Below are 25,633 nucleotides of genomic sequence, written 5' to 3' on the forward strand. Positions count from 1 at the left end.
AAATGTACCACAGTTGTGGTCCACTCATCTACAGAACGACGTCTAGGTTGTTTCCAAGTATTTTGTGATTACAAAAATAGCTACTATAAACATTTGCACAGGGTTTTTTTTTTGGTGTTAATATAAATTTTTTATGTACTTGGGTACATTCTTGGGAGTTGAGGCTACAGGGTCCTATGGGAAGTATGCGTGAAAAAGCTGCCAAACTCTTTTCCAAAATGACTCAACCATTTGCATTATTCAACTCATGCCCCCCACTTTGCTTTTTGGGGCTGTTGGAGGAGAGTCAAGTCACAACACCTCCAAGGCACTTCAAGACTCTGAGACCCCTACGTTTGGAGGAACCTGGCTTTTTAGAAGTGATTTATGACTAGGTTTACTTTGATTTTATCAGTTGGCAGGAACCAAATTTCCAGAAGCAGAGCCAAAAGAATTTTATAATGAAAAGACACTTAACACGAATGGATTGGGGTACCCTCTTGTGCTTGAGTGGATGGAGGTAAAAAGTAATGCTCTGAATTATTCCTGGTTCCTGACACATTAATCCTTAATATGGAATTAAACTGGACTCTCTTGTTTTTATGACTTACAAAAGAAATTAAAGAGAGATTTGTGCCATCTCTTTGATAATGTTGGTATTTTTACTTTTTGTTCATGAATTCCATGATGCTTTCTTTCTCAGCTGTATCATCTTTGCACAGCCTTGAATTTGAACACAAGGTGGAGCAGGTGGATGATAGGGATAAGGTGGAAGACCTGGACCAGATGGATGAGCTGGAGGAGGTGCAGCAGGAGGACGAGGAGGAGGACCGGGAGGAGCAGGAGATCCAGGTGGAGCTGGAGGCCTTCTCACCCTCCAGCATGGCTCTTAGCAGCAGTGTTGAGGTACTTCTGAGTCTTGCCCCACACTTTTGAATGGATCACTAACCCTGCAAATCCCTGAGTCTTCACTCTTTTGTCCAATTTCACTTTGCAGAAAGTGCTCTTTTCATCTCTTTTTGACCTGTATCACCATTTCTGTTGTACTGGGTTTTCAGATGCAGCTGACGATCCAGTGGGTCCTCGCAAACAGGGAGATTGGAGGTTTTTTGGGAAAGACCAGATCCTTGTTCCACTCTTAATGTGAAATACGCAAAGACACTTTGTGCTTGAGAGAAGGCTGGAGCCAAATAGGAAGATTAACTACTAAGACGGTATTTTTAAGAGCCGTGCTCCCATCACTTCTGAGGGGATGCTGACCGTCTCAGGGGACGATGGCTTTCCTGACCACCCCTATCAACACCTCTCCACCACAAGCTAGGTTTTCACAGTGGAACTCTTATTAGGTTAGAACCATGCCTTTCAGGATATTAGATACACACAATCTTCAAATGTCAGCACCAGTATATGGTCCGAGGCCAAATCAAAACAGTTGGATTAACTGCTCTGCTGCTCCTCTACCCTCAACATTTGTGTACATAACCACAGTTCTGGACAATCACCTTTTATAGTAGAGAGGATTATTACTATGTGGATTGGCAGCCAAGATAATGAGTTGATGTTGGTCTGTTGTGTGGAATTGTATTACGCATTAACTACCAAGTGTAAGACTAGTTACTTCATTCCTAATGCCAAGGGTATCCGCTCCTAATGAGCAGACCTGCAGGCCAGGAGGCAGTGTTCGAGTCCGGCCCCAGCAGGGTGGCCTTGAGGCATCCCTGAGTCTCAGTGTCTCCATCTTGAAATGGTCTGCCTACCTTGCTGGCATGTTTGCACTGCTAGCAATACATTTACAAGAAGCAACTTAGATGTTTTTTTCAGTCTCTTTTTGTAACTCTGCTTTGTGCTTCCATTAACCGTGAAGGGGTTGAAGGCTCACAGTATGGTAGGATACAGAGTGTTGTTTTGTTCTCTAGTAGTTGCATGTATGTGCACCTTTGTCTTATCAGGTTAATGTTGGGCTTTCTCCTCTTGTTTATGTATACAGTGTCTGGCACACATCAAGGCAAACAAGAGTTATTTCCAATTTGACAGTTATATTCCAAGAATCCCACCTCTTTCCCATCCTCCTCAGCCAGTCCCTTGAGAAGTCCTACCCATCGTCTTAATTGCTCTCCAATACATCCCTTCCTTTCCATGCGTCCTGTCTATGGTCTGTTGCAGGCCCCTGCTATCTCTACCTTGAGTTACCTCCACAGCCTCCTGACTGGTTTCTGTCTGGCTCCAGGCCTACTGTCTCCCATTAGTTCATCTTCCGTACTGCTATCAGCAGGCATGTTGTCCGCCATAGCTCTGAGCATATTGCTTCCCCAGTCAGGCCTGTGTTTTAGACTACTCCTCGTCACAGCAGCACAAGGTGGCTGATGAAGAAAAACCTGAATGTGGACAGTCTACACACAGGTCTTTCCCACTTCCCTCCCACGTGTGGTCTGTCTCATCCCCTCTGCTCCAGCCGACCTGAAGCATCGCTTTGTCTCCCAACACTCCCTCCTTCTACAGACTCACACGTTTGTTTGTTTCCAGACCTGAGGCTGTTACTCAAGTTAAAACGAGATTTCCAGGGCCCAGAGGAGAGCATGCCTCCAAGCATTGTGACCCTGTGGGCAGCGTCTACTTTAGAAGGTGGCGTGACGGTCAGGTCTGTGTCTGCCTGTGCAGTGCCCTGGGACGATGGAGAGAATGCCTGTGCCTTCTTCTGCACTCTGCATTGCTAACAGGCAGCTGGTGGAAGTGTCCCACAGGCCTCAGCAATGATCTGACCTGCTGTCCTCGGACTCTTCCACTGAGGACTTTGGGCAGGTTGCTTCACGTCTCTGGGCCAATTCTTCAGCTTTATGTTTAGGGGGAAAATCAGACTAAATGATCTCCATGATCCACTTCTGATCTAGAATTTTTGGATTCTCTAACCATTTCTTCAAACTTTCTAGTAATGAATGCAATCAGCAGTGGAGGGCCGTTGTTCACATTCTCTGTCTTTTCAAACTTGGAAGTAAAACAATATGGTAGGATTTGGTGAGGCCAGTGTCCCTATAGATGAACCGTAAGCGATTTCTCCCCACAGATATTACAACCACCACCATCAATTACATCGTACATCAGAAGACGGGAACTGAAACTGATGAGGAAGTTCAGGAAACAGCTAGACGAGAAGACTAGGATGCTGCAGGCTGACATCAAAAAACATCAGGATGCACTGGAAATGATAAACAGGCAGCTTCACGCAATGCAGGAATCCAACTTTCAGGTAAGAGGCAACCAGTTCCTTGTAAGTGACAGGTGGGAAAGGAGAAAGGGACCTTAATAGTCTTCAAGGAGTTGGTCTGTAGGGCCTGTTAGAAGTGACAGCTGCTGTCCCAGGGGAGCGTGGGGCATCCGCAGTGATGTTAAGCAGGGACTTAGGGCTCTCCTCCTTTTTCTCTTGGCTGCTGGAGCTGAGGGGGGCCCAGCCAGGCCCGGCCGGGGCAGATGTGGCTCCGCCTAGCCAAGGCTTCCTTTGGGCTTGACTGGGGACTGTCTTGCTCCATGCCCAGCATGTCTTGTGATCTAAGGAAACATTCGGACCCTGGATAAGACCTCTGTTATCTTGTATCTTTACAGATGCAGCCAACCGCCACCTGTCACGGTGACAGTCCTGAGCCTCAGTCTTTGGAGCCAGCGCCCAAGAAACAACGCACTGAGAAGATGAAGAAGATGTCCCCAGATCTCAAGGAGCCTGAGTTTTTGAGTTGTTCACATTCATCCCACTCTTTCACATTCCCTATTGAGCCCGAGGAGTCTTGTGATGACTCCATCTGGGTATGGAGGCCTGTTTTCACTGTGTAGCTGAAAGGGGACTTCATTTTCATAAACATCTGGGTTCCCCTGGTTCTCCTGCGGCAGTAGTGGCTGGTCAGTTGGCTGCAATTCATTTGCCTGAGATAAAAAATGCCAGCTAACTAGACCTGGACACACATGGACATGTCCATGCTCACACACGCTGGATATCAGTGTCTCACAGCCAGGGCAAGGCTGGGACTGGTGCCCAGCCAAACAGGTGGACACTCATCCAGACCACTAGGCCCAGAGAGGCAGGCTGACTGTGGTGTTGGCTTGGGAGAAGGGAGTGGGAGTGTTTAATCCGTCTCTGGGAAGCTCTCACAGACACTGAAAGTCCTTTTGTCTCTCTTCCTCTGGCAGACTCAGGAACCATACTTGCTGCAGCAGCTGCAACAGATGCAGAAGCAGTGGACTCAGCAGCCACAGCAGTGGCAGCACCTGCCCCTCTATGATGACTGCACTGCAGTTATGCAGACGCAGCCCATGTTAGCAGCTGAGCAACAGCACTCTGGCCAGGAAGATGAGAGACAGAGGTAGGAAGTGCATGGAATGCTGATACAGGCCGAGGTCACTGCCCTCACGGCTGGACACCATGCCTGAGACCATGGCTAATTTGCCCACAAGGCACCAAAAACCCCCTCATCCAAAGCAGCATGCTTCCATTCATCTCGCTCTGTGGCCGCTGGCCCCCTGCCTCTGCATGCACGGTGCTTGGCCAGGAATGCACTGATGGCACAGGGACGTCTACATGAAAATAGAAGGCTGCCCAAGGAAGCCTCCCAGCTAGGGGCTTAGCAGGCAGGTTGGGAAATCCCTCGGCGTCATCCACCCAAGCCCGGTCTTTTGGGCCAGGGTGTTTATGGGGAAGTCCTGAGTCTCAGCTTCCTTCTCCTGCTCCACTGGGATGTGGTCATCACATGAGACCAGGTGAAGGGTTCTCCATGGCGTTGACAATCTATGTGATGGAAGTGGGTGTGAAACAGTTGCTACATACCCATTGGATACCTAAAAAGAGCTAAGAACACAGAAGGACTAAGTCCTGGGAGGCAGTATGAGGACTTGAACACATTTCCTGCTCAGTGATAAAGCCTTTGGTCTCAAATGTCAGAAAGAGAAGGTTCTGCTTAGCAATGAAGAGTTTGCATAGCACATGCTTAGTGCCAGAAATATTTTTGGATGGATGCCAGCTCTGAGCAGGTCTCCCGGAGCTCTTTGGGTTTCCTTCTGGGCCATCCCTTGATCCGTGACCCTGACATGTGGCATTGGTTGGCGCCTTCTTTCCCACTGGCCTGCTCCTCAGAATGCACCTGAGGAGGCTGCTGAAAGTGCAGAGTCAGAGTCTGGGGTGGGACTGGGAAATCTCGATTTGTCTATGCCAGGGCTGAGGGCTGCAGAGAGAGCACACGCTTGGAGCGGGGAAATGGCCGTGCAGCCCCCTCGGCTGCGAGCTCCTTTAGTGACCAAGAGCAAGGCACCACCTTTGGCGTAGGTGAAGTGACTGTGCCAGGCCAAGAGATCACCATAGTGACAGGACAAGAACTATCCATTTAATACAAATAAAAAATAAAGCCACTTGAGACAAAAGCCTGTAACTGATGTCAGTGTTGACATTCACTTTATTCTGGCAAATTGAGTCTCATTCAGGCCAAACTGAGAGTACAAATAAGTGAATATTGACTTAGCCACCCCAAACAAATGTGCCTTAAGCACCTACTGATGAGCGAGAAAATGTCCCCTGGGCCTTTGTTTTTAGATCCATGTCACTGTAACATGTTTCTTGTCTTTCAGTTTTCTTCCTGAGGACAAGCAGGGGTCCTCCATGAATCTACTGCCACTGGCCCATAGCCCAAAGCATGAGACCAACTCTCTTATTAGCTTTCTTCAGTCTCCTATACATTCTGATGCAGACAACTTAGCCACTCTGGAAAGCTTGCAGGATTACACCTACCTTTTGCACCAGCTACCAGAGCCACAGCCTCACCTCCAAGTGAGTACCTGGCCCTGGAGTGAGCAGACCGCCCTTCAGGGCCAAGCCACCTGGCCCCAGGCATTCCAACCCCTCTTTCCCCCTCCCAGGTCAGAGTGGGCATCTGTACAGAGGTGGGTCCTTTCCCCAGAGGTGCACACCATGGCAGTACAAGCCGTAGGGGAAAGCCAGGCTTCAAAGCTCAATCAATGTGAGAGCGGTTACTCACATGGCGGTACTTCGCACTGGGGAGTGAAAAGATTCTCTTCAGGCCTCCATGAAAACGTGAACTGTCCTCATGGGTATTGAATGCAACCTGACCTGGAAACTTCTCAGAAATATGTTACCTGGGCAAAGTGAGTCATGCCATATGCTGAGCTCATTGCCTGCCCCCAGGCCATTCTGAACTTGTGCGTCTTTAGTTCTGCACAGTCTGGGGCCTGTTAGGGGTGTGTTTCCTTGTGCTGAAAATAAGCCAAGTGTCCTTCTGTTGAACACACTTGGTATCCATCCGCGGGGTACTTGCTCTGTATTTGGTCGGGGACATCTCAAGGACATCTGCCGTGGCCGTGTGTCCCGGCAGTGTTGGCTGCTGGTCCGGTGGCAGTCACATAGCAGGTCCTGCCCCAGGTACACGCCCAGCAGGCACCTGGGGGATTGCCAGCTTTCCGTCTCACCGCGCTCGCCAAGGGTGTTGTGCTCCTCACTTTAATGGCGCTCAGCCTGTGTTTAAAGTAACAGCAGTAAGAACAAAACAGTAAGCTAAGGCCAAAAGAAGGAGTTTTTATACTTTAAATGGCTAAAGGTGTGATTATTTTCACACAAACACGTTGACCTGCTGGCCACCAGTCCCCCAGAGAGGTGATCCGTGAGAGGGACTGCCTGTACGAAGAGGTCAGGTGGTCAGTGGGCTCTGTGGCTCAGACACAGACTGTGGCGAGACACCCCCCCCCGGTCCTCTCCCAAGGTGCTTGCCCTGGCGCAGGCCCTGGGAGGCGGAGCCAAGACAGAGCTGGGCAGGGGTCCCGCGGCAGAGAGGAGGGGACTAGGCCTGGGAGTCTGTGAGTCGGGAGAATGTAGCATGCAGCCAAAGGCAGTCCTCTGCAGGTGACCTTGCCTGTCCACAGAACTGCGGAGGCTCCCCACACCCCGCCCTGGAGCACCCTCAGCGGCTCTGGGTCCTCCTGGCCCAGGTCCCTAGACGCCTCCAGCTTTCTGCCTGTAGCCCGGCCCTATTCCTTCTGCGCCCTCTGCCTTCTCGCCCTAGAGTCCCACTTGTTGAAATCATACATCATCTTCAAAACTCAACCCAAGGGGTCCCTCCTTCCCAAACAGAAAAGTCCCCCGCAGCCTGCTCTTTGTCACACCATCTTTGTGTGTGCCCCTCTTCCCCCTGCACATCCCGGACTGGGTCGACACCTCTCCTGTCACTTGTTCAGGCAGGCCAGCTAGTTGCCAGTCAGGCCCACGTGGAGTTACCTGACCAGAGCACAGTGATGGCAGCACTGTCCAAGCGCAGGTGGGGAAGAGACCTGCAGAGGCCTTGGCTGGCCATGGCTGGCAGAGAAGCTGGGCTGGGGAGGGCCAGATGTGGGACCCAGTAGCCTTAGGCGTTAAGACCACCTTGGGTGAGCTAAGGCTGCTTCTGCTGCTCTTTAAGTCAAGATGCTATTGGGAGGCAGAAGCAGGAAGGAACCCCATTGTCCCCAGTTCTACCTTCTACCAACTCCTTGCAGACTTGTGTTCCAAGGAGGTGCTTCTCCACAGCTTGCTGACTTGAACTGAAGGGGAACCCCCACCACCCAAAATGGGACCAGGAACTCTAGCAGAAGACTCCACCCTGTCCCCCTTTCTCCCAACAGGTGCCAGGTCCTGAGGCAGGAGCCCAGGAACCTCTAGATCTACAGGCTTACCAGGACCCTGCTGACTTTCCCCCAGGCTCAATCAGCTATTTGGCATGTGCAGACCAGTCTGATGTGGAGCAGCCTTATCACAGACCTTGAGAGAAGAGGAGGAGACAGTCCCACGCAGCCTGCATGGCCAGGGGACCTTCAAGGCTCTGGGAGTTCCTGGGAGTAGGGGCTGGCAGGGTGAGAGTGGCTACTTTTCTTTCCTGATAAGATCTTTTTGTATTTCTTAGTTGAGCACAACCTGTTTCTTGGAAGTTGTGCGACAGAGGCAGCCTATGATTCCTAGTGTGTTTGTGGTGACAACAGCCAGGCTATGGCAGGAGACAGCTGTCCCCACTTACCCTACCCAGCCTTGTGCACATCTATTCCACCATAGGTGGGCAGGCTGCAGAGTCTGCTCATGTTAGATACCCATTTCTGCCAAGAGCTATTTTCCAACTTAGTTTGCAATCTAGTAAGAAGCTGTTTTGTCTTAAGCTGCAAGAATTTCCTGCTAAAATAATCACAGCTTCACTGTTTAATAAAATTTGTCTTTCATGTAACTGTCTGTGAATTTCCAGCTTTTGGAACCTAGAAATGGTAGCAACTCAGCTGACTAGTGCTTGGGTCCTGAGTAAAGGACTCATTTGCTGGAGTCAGGCCCCTGGCTCACCCCTCAGTTTGCAGAAGCCAGGGGCTCCTGCCACACTTGCAGAGGCTGGGGCTTCTGCCTTCCTGTGTAGCTGTGTGCCTAGGCCCTCTGTGTGCTTGATACCAAAGGCAGCCCCAGGCCCACCAGGCCCCAGATAGTTGGCCTAGTGGCTCCCCACTCCATGTAGCTTGCGTTTGCACCTCATGCATTGCCTCAGGGATGGGCCTGGATTCTAAAGAGCAAAGTGATCTGTTTCTGTGCAGATTCCTTCTCTCCTGCCTGGAGCCTTTCTGGGGGGCAGGTGTGCTCCCTGGAGGAAAAGTGATTTGCTCTCTGGTCAAACACCAAGGAGAGCATCTTCCCAGCCATCTACACAGGGGAGGGGAGGGGGGTGGCTGAGGCACTTGGATTATCTTACCAGAAGTGTGCCCTTACTGCCAGTCCTAAGGTAATGGGTCATTGCTGGAAGAAGGCAAAGGAAGCCTCCAGTCTCCAGTGACAAGTTAAAATGAGGGCCGTGCATGAGGCCTTACGTCCACAGGACAGTTTGGTATTCCTAAGGCAGCCTGATCTCCACCAGGGTGCTGGGGACTGAATGTGTCCCCCCCACCCCCAAGTTCCTGTGTTGAAGCCCGACCGCCAGTGTGATGGCATTTTGATGTGAGCATCCAAGATGGAGTGCTTATGTCAGGCTTGCCCTCTTTCTCCTCAACTGCATCTGTAAAAGCCATGACAGATGAGGCTACTGGGCTGGCCACTGGGTGTAGCCCTGTGAGGCAGCATTGGCATAGTGCATACTGAAATCATTAAATGTCTTACTGACTCCTTCTAACACAATGCCCCGCTCCTCCAGGCTGGTGGCTTGCACATCCCGGTTTGACTTTCTCTTTCACCAGAGATTGCTTGTAGGCCTGTAGTATTCCCTTAGCTGTTCGGAATGTGTGTTGTTCCCGTCCCCTGGGGGATTGCTTCCTAGGGGCTCTAGGTCTCCATCCTTCCTTCCAAGAAACAGAGTTGGTGAAAGTAACTGACTTCCCACCAGTACCAATCTCCTTTTGGAGCTGCAAAGTTTTGATTAAACCCGTAAAGGTTTGGGCTTCAGGAACTAGTGGCATATATACAATGTGTAGATGCTCAGGGGCTCCCTGGAGGAAGGCTTTCTTTGCGGCAGTGTCCCTAGTGCAGCTCAGGGGAGCAGACCCCTCTTTGTCCATAAGCATACTTAAGGACAGCTAGTTTCTTTAACACCTTTGTAGCCTCATCCACTTTAGCTTAGTCCCCAAATCAGTAGGATCAATATCGGGGTGAACCTGCACCCATGCTTTGCTGACCCATGGTCAGAACAACCTTAGGATTGTTATTGGCTCTGGCCTGCAGAGCAGCGTTTAACTTGGGCTCCTCTGCCGGGGAACCTATTTGGGACATTTCTTCCCCAGGCAACTTGATAGTATTTCCACCTGGATCCCATAATTTTAACATCTAATCTGCATCTGAGGTTACATCTTGAGTGAAGCTGGTTCTTATTTTCTGCAACTCTCGTCTGGTATAGCTCCTAGTTTTTTCTGCACAACTGGTGGCGCAGGCCCATGGTTATAATCGACAGCTGTTTTCTTTGTGACAACAGACCTCACTCAGGCTGTGTCATTAGGGTCAAAAGGATTATAATAATCCCCAGGCTTTTCAGGGTTAGGGTTCAGGTATATACTTCTGTGCTCAGGTTGAAACTGTGCCCCCTGCAGCACTCTTAAGGCCAGGACCTGCCCCCGTTTCCTACCTTCATCAATGTGCATGACCATGAAGTCTTAAGTAGCCAAGCAGGCACCTCACGTTTGGCTGCTCTGGTCGGGAGCAGATCCAAGGCGGTTGTAACATGCTCTGTAATCACCCGGCACCTGACATGGTACGTTCAACCAAATTCTCTGTCTTTCCCAAAGTTTTATTATGTTTGGCTACCTTTCTTTTACTGGCAGCCCTGCAGCCTTTCCAGGCCCTAATTATTGCCAGCATGTTATTAATTTTGGTGCACCTAAGACAAATTTGGAATTTCCACTTTAGCCAAATCCACCTACTCCAGCGTAAGCTAAATCTGCCGTGAACCAGTTTATTTAAACTGGAGTCGGCAGCCGCAGCCAAGTGTTCTGCTGTCCTCCTTCTCCAACTGCTCATCTATTCCCTTGCCCCCGACTCCATGCAGGTTAAAAAAAAGAAAAATGGAACCCGATCTTGCCGGCTACAAACTGCAGCAGGTCATTAAGTGTGGATTCACAGGGTGGTGGAGTAATGAAGTTAACACCCTTAAGGTTGCACAGATCACATGGTTTATTTTGCAATTTCCTTTCACACAACACTCAAAGTGGAAATAAAGCATATCTGAAAATCACACATATCACGGATCAGTACATCTCATACCGGTCACGACGGATGGTTCGGCTCCGGGCTGTCCCAGTCAGCCTCTCGTCTGTCCCGAGGGGAAAGCGATGCAGCCTAGGCTGTTCCAGCGGAGTGACGAATCCGTGACGGCACAGGCGCGCAGGCAGAGGAGCAGGAGCAAGCCTCGGAGCACATGTCTGTGGTCCGGCTCAGGGACCTATGGGAAGAGCTTGCCGCAGGGGCTCTGTGTGCAGTCCCTTATGCACTCCAGTCCATCCACCCGGGGGTCGGAGACCAGAGGGGACAGTCCTCACGTGTTACCCAGGTCGGGCGTTCACTGGCACGCCTGTTAGGGTGGGGTATGTTCACAAAGGCAGCTGGCGCAAAAGCGGGCAAGCCTGGCACGCGCAACTCCATATTGGATGCTCACATCATATTTGGAAGTGAGGCCTTTGGGAGGCGCTCAGGTTTAGATGAGGTCATGGGGGTGGCACCCCATGCTGGGATAAGAGTGCTCTGATAAGAGACACAGGTGTTGTGCCCAAAGTTGTGAATCCCAGAAGACCACCAAGGAGCCAACACCGATGCAAAAGCAAAGAGCCTTTATTCGAGCTAGCTCCAGCTCAGTCTCTCATCTGCACCAATGCAGTGGCAAGATGGCAGAGAAAGAGCGCGAGTTTCAAAAGGACAAAGGTTTTATTGGGGATCTAGTGGTGGTTGGTGGGGTGAGAGGTGTGGCCTTGGCCGATTGGCAGGGTCTAAGGGTGGTTGGTGGGCTTCTTGCTGACTGGTGAGGAGAGAGCCGAAGCTCCGATTGGCTGAGGTAGGATCCTGGTCCCGATTGGCTGAGGTAGGATCCTTAAAATGGCAGCACTTATGCTAAGGGTGGGGGGGCTAAAAATAAAATTAACTTCTGTGGGAAAAAACTAAGTCCCCTTCAACAGAGAGCTTGCTTCCTTTCACCGTATGTGCACAAAAGGGAGGTCGTGTCAGCACACAGCAATGTTTTCTGCCTACAGGCCAAGAGAAGAGGTCTCAGAATAAAACCTACCTTGCTGGCACATTAATCTGGGGGCATCCAGCCCCTAGAACTTGGATTCACACAGGGGTTCCAAACTGCCGAAGTCTGTGGTTACCTCAGGCTCAGCATCTGTCAACTGCTTAGCTCCTGGCTTAATCCCAGAGCCAGGTGGCCAGAGAGTCAGGGCAGCCAGCTGCCTGGGCCTGCTTTGTCCCAGGGGTCCCCACAGGGTAACTGCAAGGATGCCCCATCTTAAGAAGGGGGGATGTTGGTGCCACAGCTGCCAAAAGCTCAGAATCTGCTTACATGCAGGACTGTGCAGTTGTGAGTTGGTTTTATGTATTACTGAAGTCAGACCTTGCTGAGTGAGTTCTCTGCAGCCCCTTCCACCATTCTGGGCCCAGTCTCTGCTCTGAGGCCTTTTTGGTTCTCTGGGCAGAGACCTTAGACTTGGCAGACAAGTGGCTTTAACCAGGGTCAGTTGGTCCTTATCTTTATTTTCCCAGGCATGAGCCCTAATTCTGCCGGCTCAGGGGGTCTCCTGATGACTGTGGCCAGGGAGAAAGCTGACCACTCTCAGGCTTTGGGAGGGGCAGGCTGACCAGGCCACAGGGTGCAGTGTCAGCCCGAGTGTGAGGAGAGGCTTGTGTTCCTTTGGCAATAACAAAGTAAAACGGCGAGGCTTGCGTGCCCTCTGGGCTGTGAGCCAAACAGTGGGGCCCGTACCCGCCTTGTCTAGGACAGAAGCATCACCACTACTTGTCTCAAGGAGACTGGTTACAAGACAAGCTTCCAAGGCCACAGCTCAAACTGGAAACAGCTGTGGCTGTCCCTGTGGTCTGTGCTAACCTAAGCTGCTCTGGGGAGCTCTGAGGACTCGGCGGCCCATGCCACAAAGGTTGACTAGGGACACAGATCCTCAAATGCACGCCGTACTTGGAACTATGCAGGACAAATGGTTTCTGTCCCCCGCCCTCCCACCGGCCCCACATGCTGTACACACAGTGCACACCTCACGTGGGACCCCTGGTCTTCACTCTCAGGCTCTCATTGGGTGAGGGAGAGAGAGCAGAGAGCCAAGCTGCTCCTCCGACAGCCCAGCGTCCACAGGTCCCGGGGAAGGGGATGGGTGGGAGGACCCAAAGGCAAAGCAGACCCACCCCCCGGGACGCCGGCTCTCAGCCGCTCCAGTGTTTGGTCCCAGGCTCGGAGCACAGTGGCCCACACACTACTCCATGGCTGGGCACCTGGCCTGGAACAGAAGGGCTGCTGGTTCCCAGAGTCCCCTAGCCTTGCTGTGTCCCTTTCTGGGGACAGCTCTGGCCCTCTCCCTCAGCCCAGCCACCTGGCCCATCCCAGCTTCCCCTTGCAGGGTGGATGAGGGGCAGAGGGTAAGAGCACCACGATCTGGTGGGCATGGGGCTCCGGCAGCAGGAGTGGGCCTGGACACAGGAGACTGAGGAGGCCCAGGCCCCGTCCTCCCCACTTCAGCTCAGCCCCCAGCGGCACCCAGATGCAAAGCAGGCAGCTCCCAGCAATTACATCGGCAAGGTGGGCGCTGGCCGGGACCATCTCCATCTGACCAGCTTGGTGTGGATTTGTTCGCACCCTCCAGCACGAAGCCAAACTTGCTTCCCCTGCCAGGGCAAGTGCAGGAGCTGCATTTCTCTGTGTGCTGGTGGGGCAGAGGAAGTGGGAAGGACAGGACAGAGGTGCCTGAGCTGCCATACATGGCAATGCTTCCAGACATAGCTGCCATGGCCCCCGTATCAGCTCCTTCCCTGCTGGGCCGTGCAGCCTTCTCGCTAAGCAAGACTCAGTCTGGACCTAATAGAATATTCCACACACAGATCTCACAGCTGAATATTCATGTGTTTTCTACATGACCAAAAATTTATAAATGGTCCTATTCCCAAGTGATGAGGCCTTTGCTGATGACGAGGGAAGGCCATTCGCAGCAGACAGCACAGCTCTGGCTAATGCCCTCTGCGGCATTTCTGCTTTTCCCAGTATTTTGAAGGCAACTAAAGTGAAGGTGGCCTTGGACTGTTCTAGGGTGTGCATGCTGTCCATATTTGCCAAATCGCTGAGAAGGAAAGCTTGAGAGAAGATGATTGGGCCCTGGAGAAGTGGGTAAGGCAGGCAAGGGAGCTTTGAACTACAGCTTCTCTTGCCAGGGTGAGAGGAGGAGGTATATTCTCCAGGACTGGAAGAGGTCTCCAGCCCCAGGGGAGACCACAGCAGGTCCCCGTCCCCCAACCTGGGCCACAGCAACCTTCCGGAAAGCCCTCTGCTTCACAGCTAGGCCCCGAATCCATAGGGATTACTACACTGGGATGTGCTTCTGTGTTCACAGGTAACAAACATGATGTCGAATGGTCATCCATTGCTTATCAAACGAAATGCAAGTTTGCAGCCCGGCCTAGGATGGCCTTGCCCTTCCTCTGCAGCCCTCTTCTCTTCATGCTCTTTGACCCCAGCCTTGCTAAGTCATTGAACACAAGCCCAGGCCGTCCTGCCTTTATGGATGCATCACCATTCTGTACAGCGGGAGTGTCCTGCCCCCTACTTCTGCGTGCCCCCAACCCTTGCGTATGACATAGAGTCTGTGCCATGTCACCCCTCCCCTGCGTGTACTTCACTCGGAGCACTCATGTCCCTGTTCTGCTCTTGCCGTGCATGAGGCACTGCCCCTTCTACACTGACCCCCAGTGGGCAGAGATTGGGTGGGTCTTGGAGGCCCCCATAACCCAATGCTTTGCAGACTGAGCCTTCCTTCTACAAACATGGCAATGAGCATCTCTGTAATCGAGGTTCTTGGGAGGACAGAACACCTAGAAAATGTTTCACAAGGAAATCCAGCCCCTTGAGGCAGGGCCATCAAGCAGGAAGTCAAGCTGGTGAGGCCCTTGAGCCTTCTCAGGAACCTCCCAGCAGCTGGGCTCCAGGAAAGCCTTGTTCCTCTGCTCACCTTCCATTTAGCTCAAGTGGAAATGTTCCTAAGCCTCTCAACATTAGCCCTTCACCCTCCCTTCAGGCTGCTTCCTCAGGGAGGGCCTCAGACATGAGGGCGTGCAGAACCTGCTGGAGGACCCTGCGGCGGCTGTATGGTCCTGGCCCCCGGCTTGCCACTTTCCTGTGTGGCTGCAGAGGAGGTTGCTTGGTGTAAGTTCTGCAGCCCAAAGCATCAACTTGGGTCGGCCTGCATCCCTGGCGGTGGCCCCGTGTATCCCTGCAGGCCCCTTGCAGCTCTTTCAGGCCAGGCCAGTGCAGGGAGGTTGGGGCAGGGGAGCGCAGGGGGCACTGGCAGTGACAACTAAATGCCAACAGGCCCCGTGGATGCTTCCTGCCCAGATGGAGGCCCTGACCCTGAAGGTTAAAGGATAGTAAACACATGGTCACCTGTTGGTGGAACAAAACCCACAACCCTGCAAAATCAAAACATGTCAAAGGCACGGAGGCAAAGGTCAGCAGATCAGACAGACAAATTGCAGTATTTAGAATCATGCATTTGGGTGTTTGTGTAATCGAGTTAGGGTGCTGGCCCACCAATGTGGGGGCTTCAGAGCAGAGATTTACACCCAGACCCTAGGAAAGCCCAACTGCAGGCAGAAGGGGTGCCTGCAAGGTGGGCGGGAAGGAGGGGGGCCACCCCATCTGCTGCTCCTTAATTCTCTTCCCCTCCCCTGCCTGCTGCAGTGCCCACCTGCAGGCAAAACACAGAACTTTTACTTTCCATCTCTGCCTGCAACCTGTCTCTACTTTGCTCTGAAACTTTGGGTGAAACCCTTGACCTCCCCATGCCTCTGCTGGTTTTCTAGAACATAGGGGCCAAGATGGGAGGCCTGCTCCAGAGTGAGCTTGATGGATGAATGAGCAGCGCCAGCCCGACCCCAGCTGGGCTGTCTCAGGGACAGGTGCCTCCATCCTCTCGGCCCCTCAGCTAACAAACATCGGCCTTGACTCCTCTCTAGTGTATTCCCCAGTGTGTCCTCTCTGGTATAACTGTCTGGCACGTCAGCAGATACCCAGTAGGGTAGGGGAAGTGCAAATGGCCAGGGGAGGGAGGGAATGGACAGGTGGCTGGATGGCCTGTTATTTTGGGTCCAGCGTGCATGAGGGCAGACCTGTTAGCTGTGGGCTCTCTCTTCTACTAGAGTCCTCCTCACCCCGCTTGGGCACAAACACATTTCCAGGCTTCAGGCACTTAGCGCCAGGGGCCCTCTAGGCTGAAGCCAGCCCGTGAGGCTACATACCACAGCATGCACCACAGGGAGGAGGTTTGACAGTTCCTGGGGCCAGCACACAGCCTGGGCTTCTTGGTCCCAGCTTCCCATACCTCAGGGTGTCCAAGAACACGCAGAGGCCATTCTCAAGGCTCAAGGCTGGTGCATTGCCCAGAGTTCAGACATGGGCCCAGAGGGCAGGACAAGTAGCAGCAGAAGAGGTTTCCTTCTCTGAGTTTTAGGGCGCATAGTTTCTTCTGTTCTTGCCTCACACCCCCGCCCCCCAGCAGCCACTTGGTGGTGCCTACGGCAGGCTCCAGCTTAGGTAGGCAGTGTCATTCACCCGCACGTCACAGGGAAGCTTAGAAGAGGCAGAGGGGCCAGTGGAGCTCCCCCAACATGGCCCCCAAACTTGAGGTGGGGCATGGGCGGACTCATTTCTTGTTGTCTTTTGCCCCCTGGCATAGAGTTGCAATATTGCAACTGTCCAGTGGCCTCCCTTGTGACCAACTCAGTTGACATTCCCTGAGTACCTTATGCCAGACAGAATTCTATTCTCAAGGTTTTAGTGCAAGCCTTGGTCAGCTACTGATATATCTCCCTTCTCTACTCTTCAAGTATGCTCAGGGTCATGATCCATCATGTAATCACTCCCTGCCCCCTCTTCCCTCTGTCATAATTGACTGAGGGAATTTGGATGAACCCAACCATCTGTCCTCCATGTGTGTGCACTTATGCTTGTCTGTGCTGCCAGAGAGAATCACACACACTGGCAAATTATGGGCCCCAAAAGATGTCTGATCTGCAACCTCAGCCAGGCACACCTCACTGCTCAGAAGGATTTCCATGTTTTGTGTTTTTCTAGTCCCACCAAAAAATGCTGATTTTTCTCTCATAAAAGTTCCCATGTCTCCCCACTTCCCTCTTGCTTGCCTTGTCCATATTCAATTAAGAAATCAGAAGATTTGGAATGGAAATTCTCTCATCATCCCATCACCAAGCCTATTCACTTGCTTTCCTTTCTACTCAATCTTTCCTCCTCTCCTCAAGCTACAGTGGTGAAATTGTGCCTTCTCCTTTCAAACGCTAGTGGCTTCTATGGGTTCTGGATCCCAGCCCCTCCACATTCCCCTTCCCCCAGCACCATCAGATTCCCCCCTCGACATGACCATTTGCTCCCCTCACCTTGCACACATGCTGAAATATTTCCCTTCTCAAAGGCGAGTCATCCCGGATCTCCCACACCCATCCCCAGCAGGGGCACTGTCTCCACTTCCTTGCTCTCCCCAGCGTAGCTATCAATACTTTCAGATCCAGCCTCAGCGTCTACTCCCCCACTCTTGCAACGTTCGCTCTTCATTTCTCTGCCCTAGTGTCACTACTCTGGTTCTCCACAGTGTCGACTCACTGGACAATCCCTCCTCTAAGATTCTATGACCCTTCACTTCCGTTTCCCCGTCTCCTCCCTCGCTGGATGCCCCTTCTCATTCTCCTTTGCTGGTCCTTCCTCCTGACTTCCATGCATTGGAGGGCCCAGAACCTGGATCTTGGGTTTTTCTCTACCTCCTTCCACACCCTCGGTGATCACATCCAGCCTCATAGCTTTAAATTGCACACACATAAACACCACATTTCTTTACTGAACCCGACTCATATAGGCAACTGTCCACTTTACACCCCAAAACGTAGATAGCTAATTGACATTTCAAGCCTGATATACCCCATAGACTTCCCTCCTTCAGTAGATGGAACTCTCACTCCCTTAGCTCTCTACACCAGAAATCCAGAATTCTGGGTTGAGTTGAGCCCTCCCAGACATTCATATGGTGAAGCCTTGACCCCAGGACCTTGGCAGGTGATCTTATTTGGAAACAGGGCCATTGCAGATGTGATTAGTTATTATAAGGTAATAATGGGGTGGTGGGGCCCCAATCCAACAAGACTGGTGTCCTTATGTAAAGAAGACATTTGGACACACACACATACAGGGAGCAGATGGCCACATGAGCATAAAGGCAGAGATTGGGGAGTTGTGTCTATACTTCAAGGAATGCCAAAGATTTTCAGCAAATGGCCAGTAGCTGGGGGAGAGGCTTGGAACGGAGTCTCCATCACAGCCCTCAGAAGTAGTCAACAGAGCCAGCACCTCGATCTTGAACTTCTAGCTTATAGGACTGGGAGACAATATATTTATCTTATTTAAGCCACTTCAGTGGACTGAATTGTGTCCTTCCAGAATTCATAGGTTGAAGCCTTGACCTGCCATGTGGCTGTATTTGGAGAGGGGGCCTTTAGGAAAGTAATTAAGGTTAAATGAGGTCAGAAGGGTGGGGCCCTAGTCCAATAGGACTGGTTTCCTTATAAGAAGAAGGAACACCAGGGATTCCTCCCGTGGTGTGTGCCCACACAAGAAGGCCATGTGCGGACACAGAGAAAAGCCAGGAGGAGGACTCTCCCCAAGAGTCAAATTTGGCAGCACCTCCATCCTGCACTTCCAGCCTCCAGAACTGGGAGAAAATAGATACCTGTTGTTGACGCCCCCCATTCTGTGCTATTTTGTTATGGCAGCCCAACTGGGCTGTGACAGCCAGCAGTTTGTGGGACTCAAGCAAACTAATGCACTTGGGAACATCCTTAACTACTCCCTTTCCCTAAGCTTCCCATATCCATTCAGGATCCATATCTTGTGTCTGAACCTCCAGAATCTTTCTGGAATCTGCCTACTGTTCTTTACCCACAAAGCCCCCACCATCATCTCTCACATGTCCTACCACTATAACTTTGTAACTGGTCTCCTTACATCCATTCCTGCTCCCTCCAGTCCATTCCCTACACAGTATCCAGAGTCCTCATAGAATATGAAGCAGGTCATGTCACTTGCTTGCTCACAACCATCCAATGTATTCCACTGCACTTGGGTTGTGAATCCTGATCAAAGACCTCTCACTGCCCCCCACCCTTGCTCATTGTGCCCCAGCCACACTGGCCTCCTTTACGGCTCTGGGACATCAAACACTTTTGTGTCTTTGGGCTTTGCATTTGCTATTTCTCCTGCCTGAAATATTTATCTCTACTCCCTTACACCCACTTCTCATGGCTGACTCCATCTCTCCCTACAGGTCTCAGTTTAAATGTCACATCCCCAATGGCACAGCACAATTGTGAGTGGGATCTTTTTCCTTTATATTTTCTAGGTGGTTACTGATGATTTTTAAGAAAGTCACTGATTTTTGTAAACTTGTCTTGTAGCCATCTGCCTTGCTAAAAACATTTCTTACTCAATCATCTTTAGCTTTCTAAGCAGGCAATCATAGAATTTGCAAATAATGATACATTTTTGCAGTCTATTGTCTCTAACATGTATCCCTCTTGTTTCTTCTAATTTTACTGCACTAGTTTCACTAAAATCTGCTCCCATGTCATAAACTCTCATAATAACACAAGTCAGCTCAATTTGAACTTACATATTATTTTGTTGAATAAATAAGTGACTAAATGCACTGAAACATCTTGAGTCATTAGCAATTCAGTTTCTGCTCCCACCTCTGAACTCTAAGTATCATAAGGTGGGGGCCAAGACTCATTCCTCACTCTGTCCAGAGCCTAGGAAACAAAGTGGACAACCTCTAATGCGTGTTGGGAAAAACAATGAAGGAAATGCAGATGCTTTAATGGAAGCAAGTAGTGGTTTGTTGAATGGAGGTAAAAATGATGGTGAGACCATTTGTAGCTCAAAGCGGAGTGCCAGAGCAGGCTCCTACCAGCTCTCAGCTCCCAGTGGATGTCAGAAGCTGCAGAAGGGAGCACATGTGAATCAAGAGCTTCATTGAAAACATTTATATTGTAAACATCCACTTTCCCCAAATATAATCCATAAATTTAATGCAATTACAACGAAGACAGCAATGATATTATCTTTCTTTTGTAACTTTATGAAACTATTCTAGAGTTTAGATAGAAGAGTAAGTAAGCAATAATGAAATCTGGGGAAGAAAGAAGTAGAAATGATTGGGGGCAAGAGGTAAGAGACTATTTGATATACACCTGGAAATATATGGTCTTAAGAGTGGGTGGCCCGCATAGGAAGAGATGACGGACTCGACCAAGGGCACGCAAAAAAGGCATGGCAGGACTGACAGGTCAGTCACCGTGGCCCTCTGGGTGGTTAGGAGACGAGGGGCTCTTGAAGACTGAGGAAATATTTGTTGTCCATATCAAAGAAATGCTGGTTGTGGGGGGAGGGGCAGTTCATCGATATTGTAGGGGTTCAAGTCCCTAAGCCACATTTTCTTTCCAATACTGGTGGGGAAATCATGGTATTCCACAAAACGATTAAACAATTAGAAAAATATGGCTAATCTCTAGCTTAAGTCTTAAACCAAATTCAATTCTGGACAGATTAAAAAATTACATGTTAACTAATGAAAACATAAGAGTGCATGGTGAAAATAATTTTTTTTTAATGTTGGGAGTAGAGAAAGCCTTTCCATGCATGAGAGCAAAGAGAGAAAATGGTCAAATGCAAGTGAGGCCGTAGCAGTGTTGCTGCTTACAATGGAAAATAAAGAAATGGAATAAGAAATGGGAGAGAAGAAGGAAATAATAATAAGGAGGGAGTATTGGTTCAGTGACGAGAAGAGACATCCATGAGACCATGAGATCTCGTTAAGGGAAACAAGCAGTTCACAATTTCTTTCTGCGTGTGTGAAACAAATATGTATATGGAAGAAAACATGCAGAGGGCTAGAACCCAAATCTTAAAGTGATCCTCATCAGGTGGTGGGATTATGAGTGATGTTTAACTTTCTAGTTTACATATGTATGTTTTGCCTTACTATTTCTAAAATGTGCATGCTATGACTTACATAATCAGATAAAGCAAAGACAATTTTAAACATCTTTACATTATATGAACTAAATGATGGAAAATTGGATTCGTGGAGTGAAAAACAGGAAAGCAATATATACACATTTTAAAAATATCGTTCTCTGGCTGGCAAGATGGTGAATGGTTGTTTCAAAGATTGCCACAACGGAAGTGTATTATCTCTATAATCCAAACTGAAAAAAAGTGGTACAATTCCTGGGTTGTGTGGTGGGAAGTGAGAGTAGAAAGGCAGGAAGGAGTCCTGGCTACAGTCAGGTGAGGGAGGCGGGCAGACCACAAGGAAATGTGAAGGAATCAGAAAATTGGCAAAGAGTGGCAGGTTCTTGAAAGAAACTGGGAGCTGGGACGTGACTCAGAGCCAGGGGAGAAGTGGCTGCATCTGCCATTCTTCCACACTGAGCTCCTGTCACTTCTGCGGGCGCCACAAGGATGGAGGCATTGGCAACACAAGAGGTGGGGCTCTGTTTCTGAGGATCCAATTAAGGAGTGCAAGGCAGCTGTGAGCCTCACAGCGGTGCCTGACGTGGGACAGGTCCTTTCCTCACTGGGTGAGAAGTGCCTCATGGCCACCCTGCACAGGACAGATGGGTAAGTGAGAAAGGGTCTTGTGGCAGCTCCTCACAAAACTGCCTGTCTTCCAATGCTTCTGGAGGGACCACGGGGTTATTCCACCAAGACTGAGTCAGGTTGTGGCTGAGGCTTGGCTGTGTGGCCTGTGTGGAGATAGGCAACGTCAGTGGAGTGCCGTGACAGACCCTGTCCCTCACACTCCTGTGCCTCAAACATGCCAAACACACTGCTGTCTCAGGGCCTTTGCACCTGCTCTTCCTGTTTTCTAGAATACTCTTCTCCCACTTGTCTGTACAACTGTCTCCATTGCCTGCTGTAAATGCTGCTCAAATGTTACTTCTCAGTGGGTCCTTCCTCAGCCAGCCAATTTAAAATCTCAACCCCTTACCCCCAAGCTTTCCCACCCATCCTTTCTGCTTCATTTTTCTCCATAGGCCTTTTCACCATCTGACTTGCTAAGAATGAGAAGTACTTTTTTTTTTTGCATTTCAGTGTCTGAAATCAGGATGTCTCTCATCTTACAACACTGCCCGCCGGGCAGCAGTCACATGACATACACAAACTTCAAGCAGGCCAGTATCAAAACTTGCAGGGTTAGTGTCAGTGTTAGAGAAGAAATCCCCAAGGCAATAGGGAGTCACTCCTTTAACCTCTAGGAACCAGTGGTGATGGGGACAGGTGAGGTGGTGCTGAGGCGGTGAATCAAACACAATCAGCCAGGTTAACTACGTTCCCTAAGCAGGTGTCCAAAGAGGGCTAGCCCCTGGCAATGGCAGAGTCTGCTCTCGGGTCTGCAGGCTTTTAAAGTAGTACATTCTTTAAAGAAAGGCCAACTCCTCAACATTCCTGATGGTGCAGACAGCAATGCTGTGTGGGAAAAGAGAGCCATCCACAAGTCTCAGTCAAAAAGTGATTCAGGAGAGTGGGCCTCCGGGTGTGTGGGCAGGTTTCCTTTAACCAATGTATTTTGTTCATGATGTTTTTACGCAAGCACCAGAGAGATCCGTGATTAAAATCAGTGTCTGAGGAAGTCTACAGGAGCTCTTTCAATTAGTACAAAATAAAAAGGCCATGTGCTAAGTAAGTGTGGCATCACAGCTTGGCTGGAAGCATGGCTTAATGCCTATGTCATGCGACTGATGTCATCCCAGAGGAGCTGGAATACCATCTATGCTGTGCTTGCCCACACACCTTGTTTTATCATGCTCCTCTTTCTTGCACTTCACAGCTGTGGCTTTTTTACACACTGAAAGTTTGTGGCAACCCTGTGCTGAATAAGGCCATTTTTCCAACAGCATTTGCGCACTTTGTGCCTCTGTATCACATTTTGTCATGCACTATTTCAACCTTCTTCATTATTATTGTATTTGCTATGGTGATCTGTGATCAGTGATGGCATATTGTGGAAAGCTCAGGTGATGATTAGTTAGCTCTTTTTAGCAATAAAGTAATTTTTAATTAAGGTGTGTACATTGTTACTTGAGACATAATGCTACCACAGTTAATAGACTACAGTCGAGTGTATTGTAGTCTATACAGCAGAGTGCTTTCATATGCACTGGGAAACCAAAACATTCATTTGACTCCCTTCGGTATGCATTGTTGGCTTTAAGGCAGGTCTGGAACCAAACCCACAATGTCGCCAAGATGTGCCTGTGTTTGTTAGTGCATTGTCTGTCTTCCCTCACTGTATCACCCATGAAGATAAGGCCTCTAGTCAATTTGATTCACTGCTGTGCCCTCAGCCTCAAGAACATAGCTGTGCATAGCGAGTGCTCAATAAATGTCTGCTACGCACTTTGAACAAAGAGAATTCCAGAGAGAGTGAGCAAGAGCAAATATCCTGAGGTGGGAACATGTTTATGGCTCTTCCGGATTAGCAGGAAGGCCACCCTGGCTTGAGCAGAGCGACAGAGGCAGCTCTGGCTGCTCCGACTACCACACTGTCATCTGCTCTTTCAGATCTTTTGTCAGCATCCTCCCCCTTAAAGGTGTCTACACCCAAAGAGCAGGGGCTAGATGTTCCTGTGATATTTGCGAGGCCGGCGCTGGCTTTCAGGACTTCCCCATGCGTGGATCCCTCGGTTGGAATAGTATGGCCCCTCATCTCCTTTGGGTCCAGGCCCAAATGCCATCTGCTCAGTGGGGTCTCCCCTGACAGCTGTATTTAAATACTGCGCCTTCTGAGACCCTTCTTGGCCTCACTGCTCACCACAGGCCTGGGCAGTGCACAGTGTCCTGTGTCTATGACTTCTTTGGTTTTTTAGTCAAATCTCCACAGGTGGGAGTTTCGGTTTGTTTTGCTTTGTTGGCTTCTGTAATCGTGGGCCCTAGAATGGAGCCTGGCATGTAGCAGCCCTAAGTAAAGACTTGATGTCTTAGTCTGCTCAGGCTGCCATAGCAAAGTATCACAGACTGAGTGGCTTCAACAACTGCCATGTATTTCCCCATAATTCTGAAGGCTGGAAGTCTGAGATCAAGGTGTTGTCAGGGGTGGTTTATTCAGGGGCCTCTCTCCTTGGTGTGTAGACGGCCATCTTCTCCCTGTGACCTCACACAGTAGTCTCGCTATGTGTCTGTGTCCTAATGTCCTCTTCTTATATGGACACCAGTCAGACTGGAGTAGGGCTCACCTTAATGACCTCATTTAACTTAAGCAGTCCCTAGAGGCACTATCTCCAAATCCAGGCACATTCTGAGCTACAGGGGATTGGGACGTCAGTGTACGGACTCAGGAGGGGACACCACTAGGCTCCAGACAGTTAATTGGTTAATCAGGGTGCAGAGGTGAATTGATGCCCTTATGGGTTAAGGATCTGTATTCAGGCTCTGGGATGGGGCGAGGCTCGGTGAGGACAGAAGATGGGGAGCAGTAGACCTCAGAGAACAGTGTAGGTCTGGGATGGATGAGGGTTGGGTGGACAGTGAGATGCCAGGAGTGAATGAGGCTGGAAAAGGGTACTCGTCTCAGCCAAAGAATGAGGCACAAGGATGGGGTTAGAGAGAGGCCACAGGGGGGAGGATGATGGACTTGGTGCAGTTGAGGGATGAGGTAAGGAGGGAGTGGCCAAGACTTTCAGAAGGGAAGAGGGAGGAGTCAGAAAAGTGGTAGGATGATGATTGGGATCTCGGGATAGGATCAAGGACGTTGAGAATGTCACCAGTGGGTGGGATCACCTACATACTGCGCAGGGCCCCATGCAAAATGAAAATGCAGGTGTCTTGTTCAAGAAGTATGAAGAATTTCAGGATGGTGACAGCAGAGCCTTAAATCAAGTGTAGGGAACCTTTCTAAGCACTGGACCCTGTCCATCTCCATAGGTCCAACACTCGCGAAGCTGTTTCTGCCAGATGGAATCTGGAGCAGAAATGGAGACAGGTTAGAAGTTTGCACCAGGCTGGGCTAGAAGATCTGTCCTCTTGCACCTATTGGGGATTTTTATTGAAGCATGACCTGCCTTTTTCCATCTTCTTTTCTATTATTAGCAACTATACTGCACACTCTTTTGGAGCTGGATCTTCCCACAACCCTTAGTGCCCTATGCATGTGATTTGGACATATGCCAAGACGTGTCTGTTGAGATCCCCAATGGAGCAAGTAAGAGAGGGGTGCATGTTGGGTGGGATGGAGATGGGAGAGACTGAGTGAGGGCTCACAGAAAGACCAGAATTTCTCTCCAGGATTTAGATAATGAAGATCTGAACTGTGCAGTAGCCTCGGGGAGACTAAAGTAATTGCACTTCATTTGGAAAAATAAAGCCCTTTGAGTGCAGAAGCCAATGGCCAAGCCTTTCCCCTCCTGGGGCAGAGAAAGACTGTTCAGACTAGGCTCTGAAAGCAGGTGGGGAGAGGGAGGGCTCCAACCCTCCCCAGTCGTTCCCTGGGAGTGCCTGGAGCCAGCCTGAAGGGAGTTGAAAAGCCCTTTGAGGAAGCCAAGGTCTGGAGGAAGCAGGGGCCAGAGCTGCTGCTGGCGTTGGGGACAACGTCCTGATGTTAAGTTGAAGACTGACCCCCACTCTAGCTCCTCACCCCAGCCCAGCCTCTCCTACCTCAACTCTGCAAGCATCTAGTGGGCCTACAAGAAATGAAGCTCTGTGTTGGATACCAGGGACACCCAAGGAGACAAGATCCCTGGCCCTGATATAGAGAGGACACTTAACATAATCATCCCATTCGCCCTTTCCGCCATCTTTTGAGTCAGGTACTGTTCTCAGCATTGCCATGTGATAGAGGAGGGCACTGAGATGCAGACAGG

The 25,633-nt window shown here is 50.2% G+C and overlaps 1 protein-coding gene across 1 annotated transcript in view; it reads left to right on the forward strand.

The window, feature by feature from the left end:
* Positions 1 to 8,156, forward strand: part of PASD1 (PAS domain containing repressor 1) — a 54,549-nt gene extending 46,393 nt beyond the window's left edge. The window contains exons 12-17 of the mRNA XM_073227819.1: positions 683 to 885; positions 3,041 to 3,223; positions 3,577 to 3,774; positions 4,156 to 4,328; positions 5,584 to 5,782; positions 7,624 to 8,156. Of these exons, the coding sequence (XP_073083920.1) occupies positions 683 to 885; positions 3,041 to 3,223; positions 3,577 to 3,774; positions 4,156 to 4,328; positions 5,584 to 5,782; positions 7,624 to 7,764 (1,097 nt within the window). The 3' untranslated portion in view covers positions 7,765 to 8,156. The remainder of the gene's footprint in view (positions 1 to 682; positions 886 to 3,040; positions 3,224 to 3,576; positions 3,775 to 4,155; positions 4,329 to 5,583; positions 5,783 to 7,623) is intronic.
* Positions 8,157 to 25,633: the final 17,477 nt, after the last annotated feature.

This window comes from Manis javanica, chromosome X, assembly GCF_040802235.1.
Source record: "Manis javanica isolate MJ-LG chromosome X, MJ_LKY, whole genome shotgun sequence".
Taxonomy (NCBI): domain Eukaryota; kingdom Metazoa; phylum Chordata; class Mammalia; order Pholidota; family Manidae; genus Manis; species Manis javanica.